This window comes from Scardinius erythrophthalmus, assembly GCF_964197995.2.
Source record: "Scardinius erythrophthalmus genome assembly, chromosome: 12".
Taxonomy (NCBI): domain Eukaryota; kingdom Metazoa; phylum Chordata; class Actinopteri; order Cypriniformes; family Leuciscidae; genus Scardinius; species Scardinius erythrophthalmus.
Genome location: NC_138232.1, coordinates 18,125,261 through 18,149,547, shown reverse-complemented (window position 1 = coordinate 18,149,547; position 24,287 = coordinate 18,125,261). Strand labels below are relative to the sequence as shown.

Sequence of the window (24,287 nt, the reverse complement as noted above, 5' to 3'; positions counted from 1 at the left end):
GGTTGTATTTTTAAACAGAATTAATATTTTGGAAGTGAAATTGAATGTGGATTATTGAATTTTTAATAATGAAAACGTGTGTGAAATGTTTTGAATTTAAATATTCACAGCTTAAATTTACAATCATGTTGAATTTCAGCCCATAAAAATGCAAGCCCTAAAAATACAATGCATTAAAAAGCAAGCAGGGTTAGCCTAATGCAATGGATATTTTTTTCAAGTAGTGCAATTCAACAAGTTTTTTTTTTTGTTTTAAAAAACATTTGTCATTGTTTTACTTCCATAATATGGGTTCTTTGGAGAACGCCGAATGATTCTGCTCACTGCGAACCCCCTATCTGGAACCCGGAAATTTTGGATAAGTTGCTTCAAATGTTACTTGTTACATTTTACTTTTAGATACTTTGGCTTTTTTGTTTTAGTGTGTTTATAATATGGTTCATACGGTTCATACATTCAGTAGTTACACTTCCTCCTGGCCGATTGGTGGCGCTGCTAAATGTACCTGAAGCCCAAGCCACCATAATCCTCTCCAAGACAAAGATGTCTGATTCGTTTCCTTTGTTGTGATAGTGAAAATACGAATCTTACGTTTCTTATTTTATATCCCCGCTTTAAAAGCAAGAAATCAAGTAGTTATCTTATACCAGTATTTATCATACTTAAAAATGAGTGGCGGAGTGTATGGTGGAGGTAAGTGCGATTTTGGAGGGAGAATCAAATGAATGAATGCGCCACGTTTATGAGCTCGCTAGCCATCAAACTAGCATGATATGATTATTTCTTTTCGTATTTTGTGAAAATGAAACCAGAGCCCACGTTTCAGGTTTTTATGCTTAAAATAATGCATGAATAATGAATATTGCTAAATGAGTGCGTAGTTAATAAAAATAAAATTTGCAGGACGATTTATGTATTATAACGGACTCGCTTGTATATTTTTGACTACAGTATTGTCATTTTATCTAACGAATATTGAACGTGTTTTTCCTTTAGTTGTATCCTCACTTTTTCTTTGGACATTTTTTATTCTACACAGATGAAGTTGGAGCTCTTGTCTTTGACATGGGCTCATACTCAGTGAGAGCTGGATATGCAGGAGAGGATTGTCCCAAGGTGTGAACAGTAAGATGGATCCATAATCCATATATTGGTGGTAACGCTGAAAAACATAAGTTCTGAGCAAAAATGCTATTGTTTTATGGTCTGTAGGCTGATTTTCCTACTGTGATCGGTGTAACTCTGGACCGGGAGGATGGCAGTACACCGATGGAGACAGATGGAGAGAAGGGAAAGCAGAGCGGCACCACCTATTACATCGACACTAACCAGCTCAGGGTCCCTAGAGAGAACATGGAGGTCATGTCACCTCTCAAAAATGGGATGAGTAAGTTTTTGTGGAGAGTGACTTGAGTTCGAATCCGCCTTTTTCTCCCTTTTCCCATCGCATATCAGCTCGGAGATGTATTTATTTTAAAAAAAAAATGAAGAAAGTATACAATAAAAAATAAAGTGCCTTACGGGGAATTACGTTTTTACATTAATTTGACTGTTTTTCTCTCTGAAGTTGAAGACTGGGACAGTTTCCAAGCCATTTTAGATCACACCTACAAAATGCACTTCAAATCCGAGCCCAGTCTGCATCCAGTCCTGATGTCAGAGGCCTCGGTATGTTGATTTTATGGCATAAATCTAATCTGCAGATCATATAATACATGTGCCATTTGTCAGGATGCTTCACTCAACTTCCTGTGATCTTATTTTCTTCATCTTGCAGTGGAACACACGAGCGAAGAGAGAGAAGCTGACAGAGCTAATGTTTGAGCATTACAACATTCCTGCTTTCTTCTTGTGTAAATCTGCTGTCCTGTCTGCGTATCCTTCATTTTAATTGGCTGAAGATCCAGATCTTTGTAGAAAACACTGTCATGTGTTTAAAGTTGCTTGGAAAATACTTGTACAGTTTTAATCAAACCAAACATGCCAAGTGTGAATACACCGTTAAATTTCAATTTAAAAGGCCAGCAGGAACATGAATTGTTGAATCCTTTACTCGGCATTCCAGGTTTGCCAATGGGCGATCCACAGGTTTAGTGTTAGATAGTGGATCAACACACACCACAGCAATTCCAGTGCATGATGGTTATGTTCTACAACAAGGTAATTTGAATCACTTAGACTTTTCAACCATATTTTACTAGACTGTCCTGTTTTCAGTGTTACTATGCTACAGTTAAATTCACACATTTCATTAATGTTTTTACACCAGGAATTTTTTTATTTAGAATTTCTGTCCAATTTTAAACTGAACGATTTTGTTATTGTAATGTTGTATACAGTTAATACAAAATATTAATGACATTAGTTTTTTTTTCTTTAATTTTTAGTCTAATCTATCATGAATATAGCCTTTGATGCCTTTTTTTTAAAGCCATAAGGGTCATTCAAAATATATTTATTGTATATATTATTATATTTATGTATATATTCTATAATGTGTGTTTTATGATCTTCCAGGCATTGTAAAGTCTCCTCTTGCTGGCGACTTCATGAGTATGCAATGTAGAGAGTTGTTCCAAGAGTTAAGTGTTGAAATAGTACCTCCGTATATGATTGCATCAAAGGTGAGGCCTGCTGAAGTTTACTCTTTTATCTTAAGCATACTATCAAATCTGTCTGGAGGTTGCAATTTTTATCACATTTTTGAGGTAGTGGGGAGAAAGTAAAATGAATTGAATTTTTCATTAAAGGATTCAGTTCGTGAAGGAGCCCCCGCCAGTTGGAAGAAGAAAGAGAAACTACCTCAAGTTACCCGTTCATGGCATAACTATATGTGTAATGTAAGCGATAGGAACTGAATCATAGTGAAAGTTACTTAACATACCGAAGTGCATTTTTAACATGTATTAAATATTGCTACCTGTCATTTCAGACTGTCATACAGGATTTTCAGGCCTCTGTGCTACAGGTGTCAGATTCATCCTATGATGAACAGTAAGTTGATTTTTTTTCCGCACATGACCATATCAGTTTCCACAAAAATATTAAGCAGCACAACTCTTTTCAAAATATATAATAAGAAATGTTTCTTGAGCAGCAAATCGGTGTAAATGTGTATATAGCGTTTACAAGTTTATGTCATAATTCACTTTTTTGATTTTGAGCTTTTGGATTTGTTAAATGCTTTTGATCTTAATGAAAAGGAAAAACCACATTGTTACAATTTGCCCTTTACAGAGTAGCTGCCCAAATGCCCACTGTTCACTATGAGCTGCCTAATGGGTACAACTGTGATTTTGGAGCGGAAAGACTTAAGATCCCTGAGGGTCTGTTTGATCCTTCAAATGCTAAGGCAAGAAATATCCTCTTTACTCTGTACAAGTTTTATTCTGAAATTGCTAGTATTAACTTTCATTAGTCTTAATTTTCACAGGGTCTATCAGGGAACACCATGCTAGGAGTCAGCCATGTTGTGACCACAAGTGTCGGCATGTGTGACATAGACATTCGACCAGTAAGATTTCAAAACATTGCTTTACGTTAATTTACATGTCCTGTGTCTGTGCTGCCAATGCAAGTGACGTTATGCTGTCCTTGTTTTTTTTTTTTTGACAGGGTCTGTATGGCAGTGTGGTAGTTACAGGAGGAAACACACTCATCCAAGGGTTTACAGACAGGCTTAACAGAGAACTCTCGCAGAAGACGCCACCAGTAAGTGGCACTTGGTATTTTTGCTTTATAGACCTTAGTCAGGGTGGTGCCATAGTCAGGAATGAAAATGAGGCTGTGAGGGAATATAATACAGTGTGTTCAAAGCATTGCACTGTTGTTAAACATACTTATTGTTCAGCTGATGAAATGCCTTTCCACAAAAAAAAAAAAAAAAAACATTCAAGTTTTAAAAGTTTGGACCTTTATACGGTGTGCTATTGTAAAGACACTAAGTCTATCCCTCACAGCTTCATATTCATCTGTTAAATTCAAAATGGCGCCACCCTGACAAAGGTTTATTAGAATGTCAGTTGGGTCTTCAGTGCTTTATGATAACATGAATTCTTTTGTCCTCTCTGCAGAGTATGCGCTTGAAATTGATAGCCAATAACACAACTGTTGAACGCAGATTTAGCGCCTGGATTGGTGGCTCCATCCTCGCATCCCTGGTGAGTAGTTCACTAAGGCTGTCACAACTACATAAGTGTTGTGGCCAAAATAATTATTGTTATTATTAATGATGTTATACATGTAGAGAGAGAGAGAGAGAAAAAAAGGTATGTGTCAAATTCTTAAACTGATGCTATGTTTTCTCTCTTTTGACCAATAAATCTCACTCAAAATACAGAGAGAGAGAGAGAGAGAGAGAGAGAGAGAGAGAGAGTTTGTAATCATAACTGTACAAAAGAACTTAATCAGCATTTCCGGGCTAAACATACTGCAACGTGACTGGCTTTAGTAGGGGAAACGGTTCTGCTTGGACTCGACAGTGACTACATTTACATGTGCACCAATAATGTGATTATTTTTAATAATCAGAGTAAGGTCTTAATCGCAGTAAGATGTTTACATGACACAAGCAGAACTCTTCACTCCAGTTTACTTGCAGTTTTCATTATTCTGATTATTTGCTAATAAGTATGGTTATACCACACACCGATAGGCATACAGTGTGCATGTTAATCTACTCACATCAAATTCTAAATAAATTATGGACGTACTGGATATTATTCGGCGCCATGATGAACATTGCAATGCCGGGTTTGCATTTGCTGCTGTTGCTTTCTTCGCGCCGTCTGGATGAAGATACGAAGCAGAGACTGCGCAGTTGTGTTGACAGAGTTTAGCGATTTAGAGAACTAGAGAAAACTTCAGAATAATGTAACAGTCACGGAGTTCATTCATGAAGTTGGGTGAACAACACACAGCATTCGTATAGAACCGAGCACAGGCGCACTTTGGTCGGATCAGTAATAGCCTAATGCAAATAAGGTGTTTACATGCCTGCTTGTTGCGATTAAAATCGGCGTATGCCAAGTACTTTAATGTGAATATGGTTACTGCGATTATGAGCTTAATTGCTTTAGTTTGATCAAAGTATTGCGTTTACATGAGATAAAGTTTAATCGCAATATTGCCATAATCCCATTATGAGGGTGCATGTAAACACACTGAGTGATCCTTACAACTTGGCAAAGAACCAGTGGTCCGTGGGCATTGACATGTCAGGAATCATGTTTCCATACATTTATATGTACCCAGGAAAATACATAAAGCAAAGTCTGTGAACGCTTTATGTGCTAGACCAGTGGTTCTCAACTCCAGTCCTCGGGACCCGCTGCTCTGCACATTTTGTATGTCTCTCTTATCTGACACACTCAAATCAGTTCATGGAGTCTCTCCTAACGAGCTGATGATCTGGTTCAGGTGTGTTAAATAAGGGAGACAAACAAAATGTGCAGAGCAGCGGGTCCGAGGACTGGAGTTGAGAACCACTGGTCTAGACAACACTAAGTACAGTATAGGTAGATGTAAATCTGGATGATAACTTATGATTCACAGTTGTAATCGAAATGATTTAACCCCCATTGCAAATCAGGTTTATTGGCAAATTGTATATACTTTTAGTAGTTTGCAATGAACAAATCCAACAAAAGTAATCTAAATAGCTCAACACAATAGTAAATGTTTCAAGTGGTTTCCCCAAATTCAACTGAAAATGCAACTTTTAATGATTTATGCAGTCTTAAAAGTATTCAACCCCTTCATGGCAAGCATCTTTAGTACTTAGTAGAACACCCTTTTGCTTTTATGACCTTCTGCAAACGAGATACATAACCAGACACCAGCTTCTGGCAGCGTTTCTGAGGAATCTTATGCTGGGTACACCAAAAGATTTTTTACATCTTATAAGATTTTCAAAATGTGATAGACCACAAACATGAGGACATAAAATCCTAGATTTAACCGTTATGCTCCTATAGTGTGTGGTGTGCCATCATCTGCCATGATGTGACAAAGAAAGCACACCACACACTAGTGGTGCAACGGATCATCACTGATCCGTGATCCGTTCGGATCAATATCTTCGGTTCGGCACACACGTGATCCGCGGATTGATTTATGAAAAAAAAGTTGTGCGCATGTTCAGTCCACACACAGCGTGGTCATGGCGAGCGTTATGAACCGCAGAGAGCGTGACGCCTCATTCGCGCCGCAAAACCTCCAGACGCGCGTAAACGCGTCTTTACATTGACTTAACATTGAAATCACTCGCGCCAGACACTCTTTTCGCGTTTGGTGTGAACGCAGCATGGGTAACGGCGAGAGAGAGAGAGAGAAAGAGTGCCTGCGAGTGCGAGCGAGCGAGAGTGAGGTCTGCGGTCTTGGCCATTAGTTGATTTACTTGTTTTTGTGTAGGTAATACGTTGTCAAATATGTTTAAACTTAAATAAACTACCCATACAAGTAGTTATGTCTCTTTGTATTAATTTGTCCTGTTATTGACGTAATGCGCGTCATTTACAAAATGCGCAACCAGATGTTCGAATAATTCGAATAGGCTATGTGTTTTTTAGAGGGAATATTCGAACGTCATTTTTGAACAATTTTGACAGCCCTATATGACAGTGGAAACACATCAAGCATTGGTCCATGTTTAAAGGAAGGAGATGCCTTTTTATGTTGCACTTTAAGTTGTTTTTCATTAATTATGTTAAAAAGAAGATATTATGCCTTGTGCATTTTAAGTTGATTTTATACATTTTAATTTAATCATTTAAAAGTAGTTTTTTTAAATAAAAAAAAAATTTTTTTTTGCTGATCCGAAAAATGATCCGACCCGTGACTCTGATCCGAGAAACGATCCGAACCGTGAGTTTTTTGATCCGTTGCACCCCTACCACACACAAACAGATTTTCAACCATAGTCTCGACTGTGAACACAGGAAATCTCGCGAGACTTCAGAATAAGCATTGCGGACGACATGCAGGAAGAAACTGCGATGATAGTGTTTGTACTGATTTTCACAGAACACGTTGTACAAACATTGGTGCTATTGCCACAAATCAACAAGCTGATCCTCCATCTCTGCTGTCCACATCAATTTCAATTTGTGCTGCGCCATGACTGCGTTTGTAATGCTTCCGTCTTCCATCATCTTGCTTTCTGATTGGATATTGTTTCGTTTCACGTGATAATCTCCAGAACGTGCGCGCGTTTGTCCTCGGAGTTCCCCCCCACACATCAGGATTTCTGATCGTAAATATTAAACATGTTAAATATTTACGATTCGCGATCGGGGCGGCTCAGACGTTCTACCGAGCAGGTTTGGACACTCTTAACACACCTCACACCAAGGGAAAATCTGATAAGATAATCAGTTGAACCATCAAGATAATCGGGACATAGCTAGGATTGTCAGAAGGGGGGAAATCGGCCCAAAATCAGCCCGATTATCTTTTGGTGTGTACCCAGCATTAGTCCATTCCTCATGAGCAATGGTGTTCAGTTCAGTAATATTCTTGGGTTTGCGTGCTGCAACACCTTCTTCAAATCCCACCAGATATTTTCTATGGTGTTCAAGTCAGGTGACTGATGGCCACTGTGAATCTTCCAGGACTTCTTCTACAACCAAGCCTTGGTAACATTTTAGGTATGCTTGGGATCATTGTCCTGTTGGAAGGGTCCAATGATGCCCAAGCTTTAGCTTCCTCACTGACGGCATGACGTTTTCTCCTAGGATTTCCTGATACTTCAATGAAATTATGTTTTATTAACAAAGTTCGGGAGGAGCACGTTCAGATAATTAAACTTAATTAAACACATGTGGAGCACATTCAGACAATCAAACCTAATTAGACACGAGTGGAGCACACTCTGTTAATCAACCCAATCAACGAGTTAAGAGGTGTATATATACAGCAAATTTACCTCCGTTCGTTGACAGTTTAACAGCATCCCTCCACCACCCCATCTCCTCACTTCTAGTCCTAAATACTCTCAACGGGGGGAGTACTCTGGGTTTGGGCAAAATTTCAGAGCTCGGAGCCCTCCCCCGGACAGCAAGCCAAATACGCATAATCTTTACTCTGTTTAATTGATGTAAGAGTGAACTTGTGAATTCATCTTGCCTTCCACACACTGCAGGTTTCCAGTGCCAGAGGATGCAAAGCAGCTCCAGAGCATCACCAAGCCGCCACCATGCTTAACTGTAGACAGTGTTCTTTTCAGCATATGCTTCATTATTCTTCCTCCAGACATATCTCTGATCCATAAGGCCAAAAATTTCCAGTTTTGTTTCACCACTCCACAGAACAGATTCCCAAAACCTCTGTGACTTATTTATATGATTTTGAGCCAACTGGAGCCGTCTTTTCTTGTGCTTTTGGGTCAGTAGTGGTGTACGTCTTGCAGTTCTGGCATGGAAACCGCATGCGTTTAGTACATGCCTTAGTGTGCAAGCTGAAACCTCAGTGCCTGTTGCCACCAGGTCTTGCTGCAGGTCTTTTGCAGTCACACAAGTGTTTTTCTGAACCTGCCTTCTCAGAAATCTGGATGAAGCCGTTGATAGCTTCCTTTTTCTGCCCCATCCATGTAGTGTGACCACTGTTCCTTTAACTTTGAACTTGTGAACTGTGCTTCCAGCAGTGTCTCTGTGACCATTTAGTGCCTTCGCTATCTTTTTGTATGCTGTTCCTTGTTTCTGAAGGGTGATGAGATTTTCTCTTAACTTTTTGGACCATTTTTTTAACTTCGCCATATTTCTAACATGCAGTCAAACGTGACACTCAACAAACCTAGCCAGTTCAGATATTTCATGTGTTCTAGCTCCAACTAATGACACTGGATAATGATCTGGATAACTGCTAGCTAGATGATGCAGAGTAATATATTTAAATATCACAGATATTGTCAATGTTAACCATAACCATATCATATGATAATTATGACTCTTATTTTTTACCTTTAGGGAACTTTCCAGCAAATGTGGATTTCTAAACAGGAGTATGAGGAAGGTGGGAAACAGTGTGTTGACAGGAAGTGTCCTTAACCAGTTCCTGCAACACCAGATTGCCTTCTGAAGGAGATGAAAATAAGAAATATACCACCCAGTAGAAAAGGCCTTCTTAGTGGACTCAGGAACTAACAAGGACAATTGCTGTTATTTTTAGTGCAAACAAACCATATTTTAAACAGTTTAATGTGGTTGCACTCTTTTCTACTCCTCCACACAATATTTTCTTATCCAGTTTGGCAACAAACCTTTCTGACCACCTGATTCATTCTAAATAACAGTGACAAGGTTATGTGTTTTGGTACAGGGGAATTATGAACCCTTAATTCTATCAGTGCTTAGAACAGTTGATTTTCTTTTCTTTTTTCTTTTTTGCACCACATGAAACCAAATGTTTGTTATGCTTTTAAAAAATCAGCTCTTTTGGGAATAAAATTGTTTGTGTTAAACTGGTGTAAATTAATCTCATTTTGTTTGAATAGGTAATGTCAATGCAGTAATTCTGTACTTTTGTTCTAATATTTAGTACATTTTTACTGGTCTATTCAGACTTGCATATTGAGGAAAACCTATAGTTAATGTGTCCCTTGAACTCAAGAAGAGGGATGATTTTCAATCCTAATAATTTACATATTTAGAAAGACAAAAAGGTAAATACACAAACAGTCTCTGTTACAAGTTAAGATTTATTATTTGACTGTACAACATATTCTGAGAAATGAAAAAAGTTTTATGTGTTGAAAAGACTATTAAATACGAAAAGTCTTTTCAATGATCTCATGCATGTGCAGTCTTTTTTGGAAACATTGCTGATATCTTTTTTTGGTTTCTCTTTTCTCTTTTTTCTTTCCGCATTTTATTCTTCAGGTATTTTTCCAGGCTTAACCTAAAATTCAGAACAGCAGAGTTAAACATGTCTGTGCATCAAGGAAATGTAATAACATTTGTTAGAGAGGCAAAGAGTTCATATAAAAATATAATAGGAAAAACTAACAATGTAAATAACTATTTTACGGAGCCCCTAGTTCACTCGCAAAGAATGAAAAATATTTGCAAGAAAAAGCTTTGAAATATAATTTCCCCTTAGGGGCTCCGCACCATATCCATTCTATTAAAATGAAAAGTTAAAATGCTAAAAGTTCATTTATTGTTACTTTGATGCGGTAACATTTTTCTATAGACTTGAGAGGTACCTTGTGTAAGGGGCGACATGTGATGGTTCAAAGAATCGCCGCCTTTTGTATCTCGAATTAAGGTGCCAGGGGATTGGGTGTTCCCTGAAGCGGTACCTGATGAACAAACAACCTCGTAATTTGAGTTACACAAAATAGATGTGCAAAAGAGAATAATCTGAAAAACATTTGATTTGCTTACCAGAAGGTTTTGCCAAAAACATTTCTTCGCCATGCGCCTGGTCTAGCTTTCTCTTGTCCCGTCTGCAGTAAGCGCAGAGCATCCTCGCGTTCTTTCACAATAGTGTCAAGTCGCGTCATGGACTTTTCAACCTATTACAAAAATTCAGAATGGATAAAGGGTCATCCATGTACACCTGATGAATTGAACAAGTATAGAACAGACACAGATTCACCCTATGTTTAAACTTCAGAACTTAGAGCTGCTCGTTTTGGCTGTCATTTCATTAAAGGGTAAATCTATGGAGTCAATATAATGCCACATAGTTTTGCAAAAGAATAAAGTATTGCAAAAGAAAATAAAGTTTTGCTCACAAAAATAAAGTATTGAGCAAAAAAAAAAAAATGTTTTGCTCACAAAAATAAAGAATGGCAAAGGGGGAAAAAAGTATTGAGAAAAAAATAATTTTTGCAAAGAAAAATTAAGATTTGCAAAATAAAATAAAGTACTGCGAAAACAAAGATATAATTAACTGCAAAAATCAATGACAGCTGTTATCCTATTTTTTCTCTGCAACATATTTTCCATGCTCACACCTACTAAGTTATTTGCAACGCTGCTTTTATTCTGCGTTTCAGTTAAGTGTGTGCTCGCAATACCATTTTTCTTTTGCGCTTCACTTTTCTGCGTTTCTTATCATGGCGCTGTTTTAACGTGGGGGTGGAGTCAAGAAACCCCTTGAAGTCACGTCATCAGCAGGAGACGCAGATCGCAACAGTTCAAGTCACCATGGCAGAGCAGAGGCATGCAGGTGGATTCCAGGTATGCACAGTTGATTGTTTCCCTTTATTTCATTAACATTAAAATGTGCATTGTTTTTTGTTTTTGTTTAACTTAATGCAATTAGTATTACCTAGGGTAACGGTTGTCAAACTGGGGTACGTGGACTGATTTCAGGGGGTACGCGAAAAAAGATCTAAGTCATATGCCTTTTCAAACGTTTTCTCTGTCCCACGGTGGTAACTTAACTTCCACATTTGCACTGCACATTAAAAACGTATTTTCTTCGCATTAACAAAATATTCGAGAGTGGAGACAGAGGGTAAAAGTAGACCTTTTATGATGATCTTTGCAGCCTGCTGCAGTGCTGATTACAGCTCTACGTCATAATAAACGCGCAAATGTCGCGCGCAAATGAAAAAAAAATCCTGTCAGCAATCATCTCAGTTATGTCTATTTGATAAAAAAATGATTTCAATCAATGGATAAATGGCTGAAACGGGTTCAGGCCATACCCAGAACGACAACAGAAACTTCAAAGGAGTCACCTGCTGTCGGGACAAGCTTCTCAGGTCAAGACACTATCATAGCAAATCCTAACTCTGACGAGAGGCCTGATGCTAGCCAAACCATTAACATGGACAGTGATGGAGACGGGGAGACACAGACTCTTCCCTCGAGACAACAAGAAGATGGTAGGGAGGCACACTCAAAGATAAGAAGATATAACGAAGATTATATAACTCTGGGCTTCACATACACAGGCAATGCGAATTTCCCTCAGCCACAGTGTGTCATATGTGCGCAGGTTCTGTCTAATAACTCGTTGAAGCCTTCACTCTTACAAAGACATTTAGAAACGAAACATGGCAATTTGAAAAATAAGCCACGGGAGTTTTTTGAGCGACAATTGAGACTGCTTTCTAACACCAAGAAATGTCTGATCGCGCCAGATGCTGTAAATAAGGCAGTAGTAGGAGCGTCTTACATGGTCAGTTACAGAGTGGCTAAGGCAGGCAAGCCTCATACTATTGTGGAGGAACTGATCGTCCCTGCTGCTATGGACATGGCTGAGAAAATGTTGGGGGAAAAGGCTAAACATACTTTCCAAGAATGCCTTCATCAGACAATACCGTGTCCCGACGGATCAGTGATATGTCAGCAGACGTTTTGAGACAGTTACTATGTCGCATACATGCCAGTGAATTCTATGCATTACAGCTAGATGAGTCAACAGATGTAGCAGGCCTGGCTCAGTTGTTGGTGTACGTCAGGTACATATATGGAGGGTCAATCCATGAGGACATCCTCTTTTGCAAACCGTTACCGACGAGGACAACGGGGCAGGATATTTTTGGACTCATAGACAGTTTCATACGATCACATGGAATAACCTGGACTAAATGTGTTGGTATATGCACAGATGGTGCCAAAGCAATGACGTGGAGGCACAGCGGAGTGGTCACCCGTGTACAAGCAGTGGCTCCAGCTGAAACTGCTTTTCATCGACAATCCTTTTCGCTTGTCAGATAGGTTGCATGACGATGAGTGGCTCACAAGACTGGCCTATTTGGGAGATATCTTTGGTCGTCTAAATGAGCTCAATCTCGGGCTGCAAGGTCGCTCTGTGACAATATTTGATGTGTGAGACAAGGTAGAGGCCACCATTAAAAAGATGAACTTCTGGTCTGACTGTGTCAAAGACAACGACATTGGCGCATTCCCATCACTGCAGGATTTTCTGTGTGAAAACGAACTACGGCTTGCCGACAGTGTCAGATGTGACATACGGAAACACCTTGGTGACTTGGTAGCACAATTACGCAATATACCGTGAGGAAAATAAGTATTTGAACACCCTGCTATTTTGCAAGTTCTCCCACTTAGAAATCATGGAGGGGTCTGAAATTGTCATCGTAGGTGCATGTCCACTGTGAGAGACAATCTAAAAAAAAAAAAATCCAGAAATCACAATGTATGATTTTTTAACTATTTATTTGTATGATACAGCTGCAAATAAGTATTTGAACACCTGAGAAAATCAATGTTAATATTTGGTACAGTAGCCTTTGTTTGCAATTACAGAGGTCAAACGTTTCCTGTAGTTTTTCACCAGGTTTGCACACACTGCAGGAGGGGTTTTGGCCCACTCCTCCACACAGATCTTCTCTAGATCAGTCAGGTTTCTGGGCTGTCGCTGAGAAACACGGAGTTTGAGCTCCCTCCAAAGATTCTCTATTGGGTTTAGGTCTGGAGACTGGCTAGGCCACGCCAGAACCTTGATATGCTTCTTACAGAGCCACTCCTTGGTTATCCTGGCTGTGTGCTTCGGGTCATTGTCATGTTGGAAGACCCAGCCTCGACCCATCTTCAATGCTCTAACTGAGGGAAGGAGGTTGTTCCCCAAAATCTCGCAATACATGGCCCCGGTCATCCTCTCCTTAATACAGTGCAGTCGCCCTGTCCCATGTGCAGAAAAACACCCCCAAAGCATGATGCTACCACCCCCATGCTTCACAGTAGGGATGGTGTTCTTGGGATGGTACTCATCATTCTTCTTCCTCCAAACACGTTTAGTGGAATTATGACCAAAAAGTTCTATTTTGGTCTCATCTGACCACATGACTTTCTCCCATGACTCCTCTGGATCATCCAAATTGTCATTGGCAAACTTAAAGGGTACATAACATGCACAGTTTCACCTAATCTCATGTTAATCTTGAGTACCTATAGAGTAGTAGTGCATCTTTAATATCTCCAAAAAGTGTTTAGTTTTATTATATTTATAAAAGAAAAATACAGCTTTCCGATTCTCTCCGGAAAAAGCCGAGGTCCTGGAGGCGGAGCTATAGAGTCAAGCGGTAGTGCTTGATTTCCAGCAAAAGACAGAAATCTGATCCAGTTGTACTTACATGAATGGGGTCTTTTATCACTGGGACTGCTCCACGTTTTAATAACAAACGATTTGCAAATCCAGCGTCGACCTGGGCATTGTTAATAAAACATTCGTCACTGAAATGACCAGAACACACAACACACTTGGTACACTCCGTTGCTGCCCCGGAAAAACAAACTGCATCCACTGTTCCTGTAACACTGGGTTCTTTGGAAAGCTAAACACGGTAAGCTTTCCCTCACATCCAAAAACACACTTTTTTGGAGACATTCTTGAACAAATCCTATGCAGCGCTGCCGATGATTTCCTGTTGAAGCGCGTTGATGTGCGCGATCTCGCTCTCCTCTGGTCGACGTGTGCGCTGGCGAGCTTTTCCGAGAGAAATGCTCATATAAGGAGTTCCACTCTCATCTACGTCATTAGATCCACGATCGAAAAAAAACAGCCGAAACTTGTACCAACTCGGAAGTAAGATTTTCGGCACAGAAATTCTCTGTTATTCGTCCAAAATATTTTTTTTAAACTTTGCCCATGTTTAGCATGAGAATCCATCTCTTTAACACTGTAAACAACTCTGAATACATGAAACACCATTGTAACCCCCCTTTAAGACGGGCCTTGACATGTGCTAGTTTAAGCAGGGGAACCTTCCGTGCCATGCATGATTTCAAACCATGACGTCTTAGTGTATTACCAACAGTAACCTTGGAAACGGTGGTCCCAGCTCTTTTCAGGTCATTGACCAGCTCCTCCCGTGTAGTTCTGGGCTGATTTCTCACCTTTCTTAGGATCATTGAGACCCCACGAGGTGAGATCTTGCATGGAGCCCCAGTCCGAGGGAGATTGACAGTCATGTTTAGCTTCTTCCATTTTCTAATGATTGCTCCAACAGTGGACCTTTTTTCACCAAGCTGCTTGGCAATTTCCCCATAGCCCTTGTGATTTTGGACAGTGTCTTTGGACAGCTCTTTGGTCTTGGCCATGTTAGTAGTTGGATTCTTACTGATTGTATGGGGTGGACAGGTGTCTTTATGCAGCTAACGACCTCAAACAGGTGCATCTAATTTAGGATAATAAATGGAGTGGAGGTGGACATTTTAAAGGCAGACTAACAGGTCTTTGAGGGTCAGAATTCTAGCTGATAAACAGGTGTTCAAATACTTATTTGCAGCTGTATCATACAAATAAATAGTTAAAAAATCATATATTGTGATTTCTTGTTTTTTTTGTTTTTTCTTAGATTATGTCTCATGCACCTACGATGACAATTTCAGACCCCTCCATGATTTCCAAGTGGGAGAACTTGCAAAATAGCAGGGTGTTCAAATACTTATTTTCCTCACTGTATTTGCGTAATTGTGCTACCAAGTCGCCAAGGTGTTGAATTCGTAATCCTTTTTCGCCACCCAACACATGCCAGCTTCCTATGCTCGAGAGAGAGCCTCATTGAAATATCCACGAACGGGTCGGTCAGAATCCAGTTCGGTCAGAAGACACTGACAGATTTCTGGATTAGTTTGCGGGCAGAGTATCCGGACCTGGCAAACCGAGCGATTAAGACGTTGATGCCATTTGCTACAACGTATTTATGTGAGACTAGATTCTCAGCTTTGGTCTGCCTTAAGACCAAGTATAGGTACAGACTGTTTGTGGAAAATGATCTAAGACTGAAACTGTCCCCAATTCGGCCTAACATCGCAGCATTATGTAAGAACATCCAGGCACATCCCTCACATTGATTAAACTGGTGATGTGGATGGAGAGGTGGTAGGACTATTCTGTGTGGTTTACTACAATTTAGTTTACTGTTTAGTTTACTATTGTTAATATGTTCTCTTTTTTCTTATTATTTTACAGCAGAGAAGTTAAGAAAATATACAATGTTATCATATGTGAAAAGCAATACTTATCAGTATGTGAAAAGTTAACAATAGCTTTAATGAGATGTTGGACATGTGTTGTAGGCCTATTGTGTGTGAGATTGGGTGCATATCTGTTTAAAATCATTATATTCAGCACATTTGTATCATATGTTGACTTTTGATAAGATTTGTATCATATGTTTATGATTCTATTCACTATTCTCGACAAAATTGATAAAAATAAATATTAATAAAAAAAAAAAAAACTTGTTGTTAACAATTGGTGGTGTTGGGGGTACTCCGGAAGATCTATAATGTCTCAGGGGGTACATGCCTGTTAAAAGTTTGGGAACCACTGACCATACGTCCTCTTTTTCCCGCCCAAAATGTCCGGGATTCGGCTTTTGAATTAATGAATGAATGAATGACTGGCGACTGTAGAAAGCAAAAGCCGAATCCCGGATATTTTGGGCAATCTCGAAATCCGCCACAGGGTGACCATACGTCCGCTTTTTCCCGGACATGTCCGGCCGGGATTTCAATCAACTGTACATACCTGGAATCCACCTGCATGCCTCTGCTCTGCCATGGTGACTTGAACTGTTGTGATCTGCGTCTCCTGCTGATGAAGTGACTTCGCAGGGTTTCTTGACTCCACCCCCACGTTACACAGTCCCTTCAGGATTTCACGATTTTTTTAATGTGATTTTTACGATCAAAATGACGGTGGAAATTTGTGGTGGTAATTTCCAGAAATGTGTAAAAAAAATATATTTTTATATTTTATAATTAGGACATCACATTTACCATAATAGTATTATGTCAGATGCACAATAGTCATACATGACACAAATCACAAACAAAATGCATAAAGCGCGTTTATTTTGGTCTAATCAAATTCTCATCAAATTAACTTTTAAAACAACCTATGGGCAATTTTTCTACCTGACCTATGTAAATATTAACAGCAGGTGTAGTCATTTATACTGTAGAACTGTGTGTAAATCCTGAGTTGAGGGGTCCTGAACTGCAGAAGGCAACCAGTTACTTACAGTGCGGCGTTTTGCATGGCGTCCCCACTGCGTATAGCAACGCAATACGAAGAGACCGTTCGAAAGGGAACTACTAGGTTACTATCATAACCTCAGTTCCCTGAGATAGGGAACGAGTATTTCGTAGCCGACCGCACTATAGTAACCTGGCAAGTTGTCGCTTCAGTCGTTAAACCTGCTAAAATGGCGTTTTTTGGGGACTAATATCATAGACAGTAAAAGAATAATATAGGCTAAGGCCGCGCCCCCTTGGCGGGCTCTGACGTGTAATGGCGTGATGCTAGCTCATTGGCGCACACCTCAGAGGCGTCCGCGCCATTGGATGTGCAGTTGCCGCAGGACAGCCAATGAGTGAGCCAGACACTCACTGTGCTAGCTGTGCAGCTGCAAAATGCGTTTTACATTATAGGCTTCAGTAAATCGAGGAAAAGGAGTTTCCCCTTTTCCCGCAACATCTGTATCCACGTAAAAATGCATTGAAACTTTAATTAAACTAGAGATATTTCAATTGGGTGATTATAATTTAATGTTTTGTGAGGTCTTTTTCATTTTTGTGATTGTTTTGCGGTTAAATTAGGAATTATGCAGGATCGCAAAAAAATGCGACATTTTGTTGATTTTGCGTTGTATTCAGCGATCGCGGAATCGTGAAAAACTGGAGGGACTGGTTAAAATAGCGCCATGAAGAGAAACGCAGAGAAAAGTGAAGCGCAAAGGAAAAACGGTATTGCGAGCACACACTTGACTGAAACGCAGAATAAAAGCAACATTTTTGCAATTAATTATATCTTTCTTTTTGCAGTACATTATTTTGCAAATCTTTATTTTTGTTTGCAAAACTTAATTGTTTTTCTCAATACTTTTTTCCCCCTTTGCCATTTTTTATTTTTGTGAGCAAAAAATATTTTTTTTTTCCTCAATACTTTATTTTTGTTTTGTAAAACTTTACTTTCTTTTGCAATACTTTATTCTTTTGCAAACCTATGTGGCATTATATTGACTCCATATAAATCGCGAAACCAAGAATACAACAGATACAACTTGGCAGGTTGTGCAAATATTTCCTTTCAGAACAGTGGGTGGAAGAACTGGAAAAATCCAGCTTAGAGTCAAAAGTAGTTTTACTTCTAAAAAGCACCACGGAAGTAAGTATGCTACCTTCCAAACGTTTGGGGTCAGTAAGATATAAAGTTTTTGAAATAAGTCTTATGCTCAGCCGGGGTGCATTTATTTGATTTAAAAGAAAATGTGGACTAAACTGCTCAATTCATATTGATTATTATTTACAATATCTTCAAAATTTCACCAGATTTCATCAAAAAATATCTTCATTTGTGTTCTTAAGATGAACGAAATTTTTAAGTGTTTGGAACAACATGAGGGTGAGTAATCAATGACAGAATTTTTATTTTTGGGTGAATCCCTGGGTGAATAATTTTGTGGAAATGCACAGTGTACAGGAGGAGATGCACTTTTTTCAGGATTCTGATAAATAGTGTTCAAAAGAAATGCATGTAAAAGTCTTTACTGACACTTTTTTCAGCATTTCTTAAAACAAATCCAATTGACCCCTAACTTTGAAACACTAGTGTCCCATGGGAAGCACTGCATCATCATTGTACCATGGTACTGTAGTATTCAAGGTTATTCCATTTTAACAACAGAAACTGTGCATTTATATAGTTTCAACATTTCATACCTTTTTGAGGCGTTCTGGGCTGGGAATCTGAACACACTGTCGTTTCCCCTCCTGTTCTAAAGTGAGTAACATGTTCTTTTCCTTCAAGAGAACATACCTTAGAAATTCAAAAGAAATGTGGGTGAATATTTGTTGCAATGTTTCTTCAAGTCTTTAAACTGTTAAAAAAAAAAAAAGAAAGAAAGAAAAAAGTAAATTACCATAGTTTGTGTAAGTCTTCATTACTTTTCAGCCTAAGCTGTTTGGCAGTCCATGGAGCACCTATGAGGTTACAAAAAATAATCATGAGACAACAATATTAACACAATCAAGTGACGGTGGTGGATCATTATGACTATCTCAAAACCTAGTGTCCTTCTTATTTATTCATGTACACACATTTTATGTATATATATATATATATATATGTGTGTGTGTGTGTGTGTGTGTGTGTGTGTGTGTGTGTGTATGTGTGTGTGTATGTGTGTGTGTATCGGATGCCCTAAAATGCTGTCTAAGTAGAAGCACACTAGGTTGAGAGAACCAACAGCTTATTGTAACTGTGAACAATACACATTCAGGTTAGTTAGCCTACCTGATTTAACTGTTAGTTCACCCCAGTTCTCTGGCAGGTCAAAAAATTCTTCCAATCCTTTTCTGACACAAGATGTGTGGAGTGCTCTGTTATTCATGGGACTTCTGAACCACCACGAATCATACATTTGTCTAAATTCCGAGAAATGTGAAAAGAGATCAAATTAATTGGTGACATATTAAAACATGCTTCTTTCTTTCTGGATATCATGCTGCATTGACATTTAAGCCCGACATATTAATCAGAAAAACATACCTTTGTTGACACGAGTGAAATTTGGACAGCGCTTGGGTCGCATATTGAGGCTGTGTGTGTGAAGACACTGTAACAAAACGTTGAAATTGTCTGCAGATAGCAGTAGTCAGGCGGCTCGTTACGGCCGCAGCCATCTTGACAATGTCAAACGAAATAATGAACGGAAACGTGCAGCGCCACCTGTCGGACAGTAGAACAAAACATTTCTCCCTATGATTTCTCCACGTTAAAAGTTCAAACGTTTTGGTGCAAAATGTTCAGCACACAACAATGCGAATTGGCAATAAAATATTATCTAACAAGATCAGTTATTTAAAATAAATTTGTGTATTTAACAAAAACTTTTGAGCACTTTTTGCCACACTGTTGATTTTTATTACATTTTTTTTTAATTAATTATTTTTAACATCAATTAATTGTTATTTATTATATTTTATTAAATATTTATTTTTAATTTAATTATTATTAAATGTTTATTTATTAAACTTATTTTAATTAATTTAATTATTATTAAATTCCTATTTATTATTTCATTAAAATGTATTTTTTTATTCAGATTTTTTTTTCTTATTGGACATGAAAATCACATTGCATTTTATTGGAAGTGGAACTATTGTACTGCACACATCGTTTATTTTTGATACTTTCCAAATGCTTTCATGTATAGATTTGATTGTTTTAGTCTTTTAGACACCACAATTTAAACCCATAAGCATATTAATATTTTAAGTATAAGAAATAATAATGAATTGAACTGAGTAGTTCAGCAAACTGAACGGTAAATCTGTACTCACCAAGCATGCAAGAATTTTTCCGATTCAAATCTTACCAAAATAATCTTATTTTTTAGCAGCATTATTATTATAATTTTTTTTTATTGTATTATTTTTTAAGCCCATCTTTTGATTCGAACTTTTAATTTGCCCTAAGCAGCCAATCAGTGAAGCCCGTGTGTTCACGTGCTCCCTCAACAGTCATGGTGGGCATGAGCGTATTGAGGACGGCGGCTGCATTTGCTGCCAGATTAAACCCGCTGAAACGAACATGTCAATCTTCAAATCTGCTCTCCAGGACTGTTGCACGTTCAGAACAAGGTAAAGATAGTTATTTTTTTACTAAACTCAGCGGTATGACCGGTTGGGGTGATTAAAACTACCAGTGACCTTGCTTTGCTTGCTTAGCATGCCAAGTGTTCAAGCTGGCCGTAACAACAATCCTCACTGTAACCTTCCGATAGATAAATGTATAAAACAGCTGCATGTATGTGATATGTTAATGTACATCATGGGCGTTTTTAAATAGAGATATAATTGAACAGTTTTTGATTCAAAATGTCTCTTGAGTTTCTTACCCTTCACACAAAAGTGTTGATATGCAAGCAATTAATTTACTAAGTTAGACAAGCACAATATTTTGGCCCTCATTGTTTACGTAACACTTTCACTTCATTGTAAACACTTGAACTTATAATGTGGGGTTGCAGCTGTAATTTTGTATTAACTTCAGTTCTGTGTTATAATTTACTTCCTGTTGAATAAAAATAGCGTTTTGTCTGTAATTTAACTCAAAACCTATTACAGTGATATGTTGACATGATAAGCCCTTTTATTATTATTATTATATCTATTAATATTTTTGTATTTTCTTTTACAGTTGTTGTCCGTCATGGGAGCCATGGGAAAAGGATGTTTATCATCAAGCCCACTGACTTCTATGATAGAAGATTTCTTTACCTGCTGGTAAAGCCTATTATAAGCACTTTAGTTCAGTTGCATATCATTCTTGCTGCTCGTTCTTATTCATATAACATTTTTCCAATCTTTCTCTCCCCTCTTGCTTCATTACACCAGAGAAATTACATTCTTTACACTGGCATCCCTATGGCAGCACTTGTGACCTTTGTTAATGTTTTCGTAGGTAAGTTTCTGATGTAGCTTACCTGACAGTTTTTCCTTCCTGTAGTTGCTGTACCTGCCATAATAACTTGATTAATGTCTGCAATTCATTAAACAGGAGAAGCTGAGCTAGCAGAGACACCTGAAGGCTACGAACCAGAGCACTGGGAGTACTACAAGGTATTCTAAAATATTTAAGTGCTTAAAAACATCAAGTACACTTTATATGCCAGTAAAAAGTGCCCATTGTTAATTGAATAAAAAAATGAAAATTGTGTTGCTGCTATCATAATGATTCATGTCTTTTCTTTAATTTGTTGTCTTTATTATCACTTAGCATCCCATCACCCGTTGGATTGCACGTACCTTTTATGACAGCCCAGTGAAGGACTATGAAAAAATGATGGCACTTATCCAAATTGAGACTGAGAAAGCTGAAATGAGGTATGTTGCACTTATTAGCCTAAATGAGATTATACATGAATGATATGTCAATGTAAAACATCTTGTTTAATATTTTGTGCTGTTTTGTTTTTCTTTTTGTTTGTTTTTTCTTTTTCTTTTATTTATTCATATATATATATATAATATATATATTTTTATATTAAAAAGAAAAATATTATTTAAAATATTTAATTATATAAAAAAATCAAACTTAATTAAAATGCAATATATATATATATATATATATATATATATATATATATATATATATATATATATATATATATATCAAGATGAATAAGAAAGGGCTGAACGATTAATCGCACTTTCCATGTAATCGCACTTAAATCGAGATGGCTTATCGCGATTTTAAAATCGCAAAGGCTGCGATTATTTTTTTTATGCGCAGTTTGTCATTGATGTACAGCTGTGTAAACGCTGCTCCATCTGAAAGCACTGTGAGTTTGAGTCACTTATAACGTGCATTTGAAAAAACAACACGCGTCAAACATCTTTCCAAAACGAGAAGCATTTATGAACCTCGTCCAACAACAGAGAACATTTAAAAACATGCATTTACTTCAAACTCACTTCATAACGACAGCTGAGCTCCTCCGTCTGTGAGATGATGTGCCTTCTTACACAGAATAAGGCAGTCATGTATTTATAAGTCATGTTTAATCAAAGCGTTTCATTCTTCTGTTTATTCAGCTACAGCGATTGGGATTTCCTGAAATGATGCGCATTATTGGACTTCTGCGGTGGGGCATATTTATCGTGTTTGCATGAGAGCGCCCTCTGGCGTTCAAATGGGGCAGTATTTACTACCAATCGGCCGCAATCCACTAACAAGCTGCGCATAAAATAATCGCAAATCACGTGCGGTTTTGTTGCGATTAATCGTTCAGCCCTCCCCCTCAATAACTTAATCAGAATCTTGGTTCTGGAATCACAACATGAATCATAGTTAATTCATTATCAACACTTGCAGTTTCTGTTACTAAAAATGTTTAAAAAAATTATAGATATTTTATATAGAAGATATTTTCAGCAGAAATACCAAAGGAATGGGTTAGCACTTCCTGTTGCTGGTATTTGAGCATTTTCTAAATGCATAATGTGTATGTATATGTTGAGAAGAAATTGGCACCCAAATCATGAGCCATTTTGTTTACAGTAGAATCAACATTTGATTGTCTAGAGGTTTAGATGACCTAGCTTTGCACTTCCTACATAGTCTTTTTCTTGACCTTTCGAAGTTCTGCTCACTAAAGTGATCCACAACATATGTAGGTTCATTTTGAGTTTAAGGTGCCTCCAAGTAAAGAAATATCACAATGTCATTAATAAACCATGTACTAGAAGGTTAGAAGAAAAGAGCAAAAATGTCTGTAGGGTAAAAAATAATGAAGGGATTGTCAAACCTTAGGGTACAATTTAATGGAACTACATCAACAAAGGCACTTTGAAAAGTTTTTACTGCTCACAAAAATGTATCTTGTTTTTATGTAGCCTAATTGATGATATCTAATTTATTATTCACTTTTTCTCTTGCAGACAACAACAACTTGAAGTCCGCAGACACATGAGAGAAAAAGGAGATGGGCCCTGGTTCCAAATTAAGACACTTGATAAGAATCTCATCGACAACAGCCCCAAGTCATCCCCTGATAACTAGGATGGGTCATGCATACCTGTCCAAAATATTCAGGCATTATACAATGTATAATGTAGTTATTAATAAAAAATATATTTTCTTTTTTTTTTCCTTTTCTTTGCCTCTGGCACCAATAAACTAATGATTATAACTAAGTTACTGCTCTTGTGTATTCTTTTAGGTACATCAAGGATTTACCCCCCAAAATCAAATTCTGTCTTCATTTACTCATTTCAGACTGTTCAGTATGCTTTTATGTTTATATAATCTTGAAAGCTCATGTCTCCAGTCATAATTATTTAATGAAAAAGAGTGGCGGAATTATTCATTATTTCTTCTTTTATGTCCAAAAGGAGTAGAAAAGTCATTCAGGTTTTCAAGTTAACAAATACCAACAAAAGGATTGAAATCAAAACCTAAATATTTGCATTATTGCAGTAATGTACAGTAACCATAATAGTAATATGAACTACATCAGATAATAAAATGTCCATTATAAAATGGTTTCAGAACTGTGTGAATACAATTAAATTTCATTCCATAAGTTACTCATTTGAGCAGAGCAGAAAAATAAAACTAGATCAGTCTAATTTCTTCAGCCTTTTAATATTTAAGTAAAAAACAAAAAAAACAAAACACCAGTTTCAATATTTTGAATAATTTTAGTTATTAACTTTGCATAAGTAGGTAATCAACTAGCAAATGGCTTTCTGGCACAAAATTAATAATAATAAATAATAAACTGTATTTGTATAGCACCTTTTATACAAAGCTCAAAGTATTACAATAAACACCAAATACTTCATATATGT

General features: G+C 37.7%; 3 protein-coding genes across 4 annotated transcripts; 2 read left to right on the top strand and 1 right to left on the bottom strand.

The window, feature by feature from the left end:
- The first annotated feature begins 525 nt into the window (after nucleotides 1-525).
- On the top strand, nucleotides 526-9,782 carry actl6a (actin-like 6A). Its single transcript, XM_081380323.1, has 14 exons — nucleotides 526-693; nucleotides 1,040-1,116; nucleotides 1,213-1,387; nucleotides 1,568-1,668; nucleotides 1,778-1,875; nucleotides 2,066-2,160; nucleotides 2,518-2,624; nucleotides 2,751-2,840; nucleotides 2,933-2,994; nucleotides 3,238-3,352; nucleotides 3,434-3,514; nucleotides 3,616-3,711; nucleotides 4,074-4,160; nucleotides 8,964-9,782. The coding sequence occupies exons 1-14, from the start codon at nucleotides 669-671 to the stop codon at nucleotides 9,042-9,044; spliced, it is 1,290 nt and encodes a 429-aa protein (XP_081236449.1). The 5' UTR covers nucleotides 526-668; the 3' UTR covers nucleotides 9,045-9,782.
- mrpl47 (mitochondrial ribosomal protein L47) lies at nucleotides 9,675-19,660 on the bottom strand. 2 transcript variants are annotated; one of them, XM_081380324.1, is made up of 8 exons: nucleotides 19,480-19,660; nucleotides 19,225-19,355; nucleotides 18,851-18,911; nucleotides 18,651-18,747; nucleotides 16,456-16,575; nucleotides 10,383-10,513; nucleotides 10,202-10,297; nucleotides 9,675-9,894 (listed from the first exon to the last, which is right to left on the bottom strand). In XM_081380324.1, the coding sequence occupies exons 1-8, from the start codon at nucleotides 19,611-19,613 to the stop codon at nucleotides 9,786-9,788; spliced, it is 879 nt and encodes a 292-aa protein (XP_081236450.1). In that variant the 5' UTR covers nucleotides 19,614-19,660; the 3' UTR covers nucleotides 9,675-9,785. The 2 variants fall into 2 exon arrangements, with proteins under 2 accessions (XP_081236450.1, XP_081236451.1); XM_081380325.1 differs by lacking the exon at nucleotides 16,456-16,575.
- A 722-nt stretch (nucleotides 19,661-20,382) lies between these two features.
- ndufb5 (NADH:ubiquinone oxidoreductase subunit B5) lies at nucleotides 20,383-23,630 on the top strand. Its single transcript, XM_081380407.1, has 6 exons — nucleotides 20,383-20,573; nucleotides 21,133-21,218; nucleotides 21,330-21,396; nucleotides 21,493-21,554; nucleotides 21,712-21,818; nucleotides 23,376-23,630. The coding sequence occupies exons 1-6, from the start codon at nucleotides 20,456-20,458 to the stop codon at nucleotides 23,494-23,496; spliced, it is 561 nt and encodes a 186-aa protein (XP_081236533.1). The 5' UTR covers nucleotides 20,383-20,455; the 3' UTR covers nucleotides 23,497-23,630.
- Nucleotides 23,631-24,287: the final 657 nt, after the last annotated feature.

Bases quoted from the DNA above. Each gene is read 5' to 3' on its own strand.
- actl6a (XM_081380323.1), top strand. From the start codon at position 669: ATGAGTGGCGGAGTGTATGGTGGAG. The intron at 1,876-2,065 runs GTATCCTTCATT...TCGGCATTCCAG, and splicing joins AAATCTGCTGTCCTGTCTGC to GTTTGCCAATGGGCGATCCA. The intron at 2,841-2,932 runs GTAAGCGATAGG...CTGTCATTTCAG, and splicing joins GGCATAACTATATGTGTAAT to ACTGTCATACAGGATTTTCA.
- mrpl47 (XM_081380324.1), bottom strand. From the start codon at position 19,613: ATGGCTGCGGCCGTAACGAGCCGCCTGACTACTGCTATCTGCAGACAA. The intron at 10,514-16,455 runs GTATGTACAGTT...TTTTTGTAATAG, and splicing joins GGCATGCAGGTGGATTCCAG to GTTGAAAAGTCCATGACGCG. The intron at 10,298-10,382 runs GTAAGCAAATCA...TTTGTTCATCAG, and splicing joins GTTTTTGGCAAAACCTTCTG to GTACCGCTTCAGGGAACACC.
- ndufb5 (XM_081380407.1), top strand. From the start codon at position 20,456: ATGGTGGGCATGAGCGTATTGAGGACGGCGGCTGCATTTGCTGCCAGA. The intron at 21,397-21,492 runs GTAAGTTTCTGA...TTCATTAAACAG, and splicing joins CTTTGTTAATGTTTTCGTAG to GAGAAGCTGAGCTAGCAGAG. The intron at 21,819-23,375 runs GTATGTTGCACT...TTTCTCTTGCAG, and splicing joins ACTGAGAAAGCTGAAATGAG to ACAACAACAACTTGAAGTCC.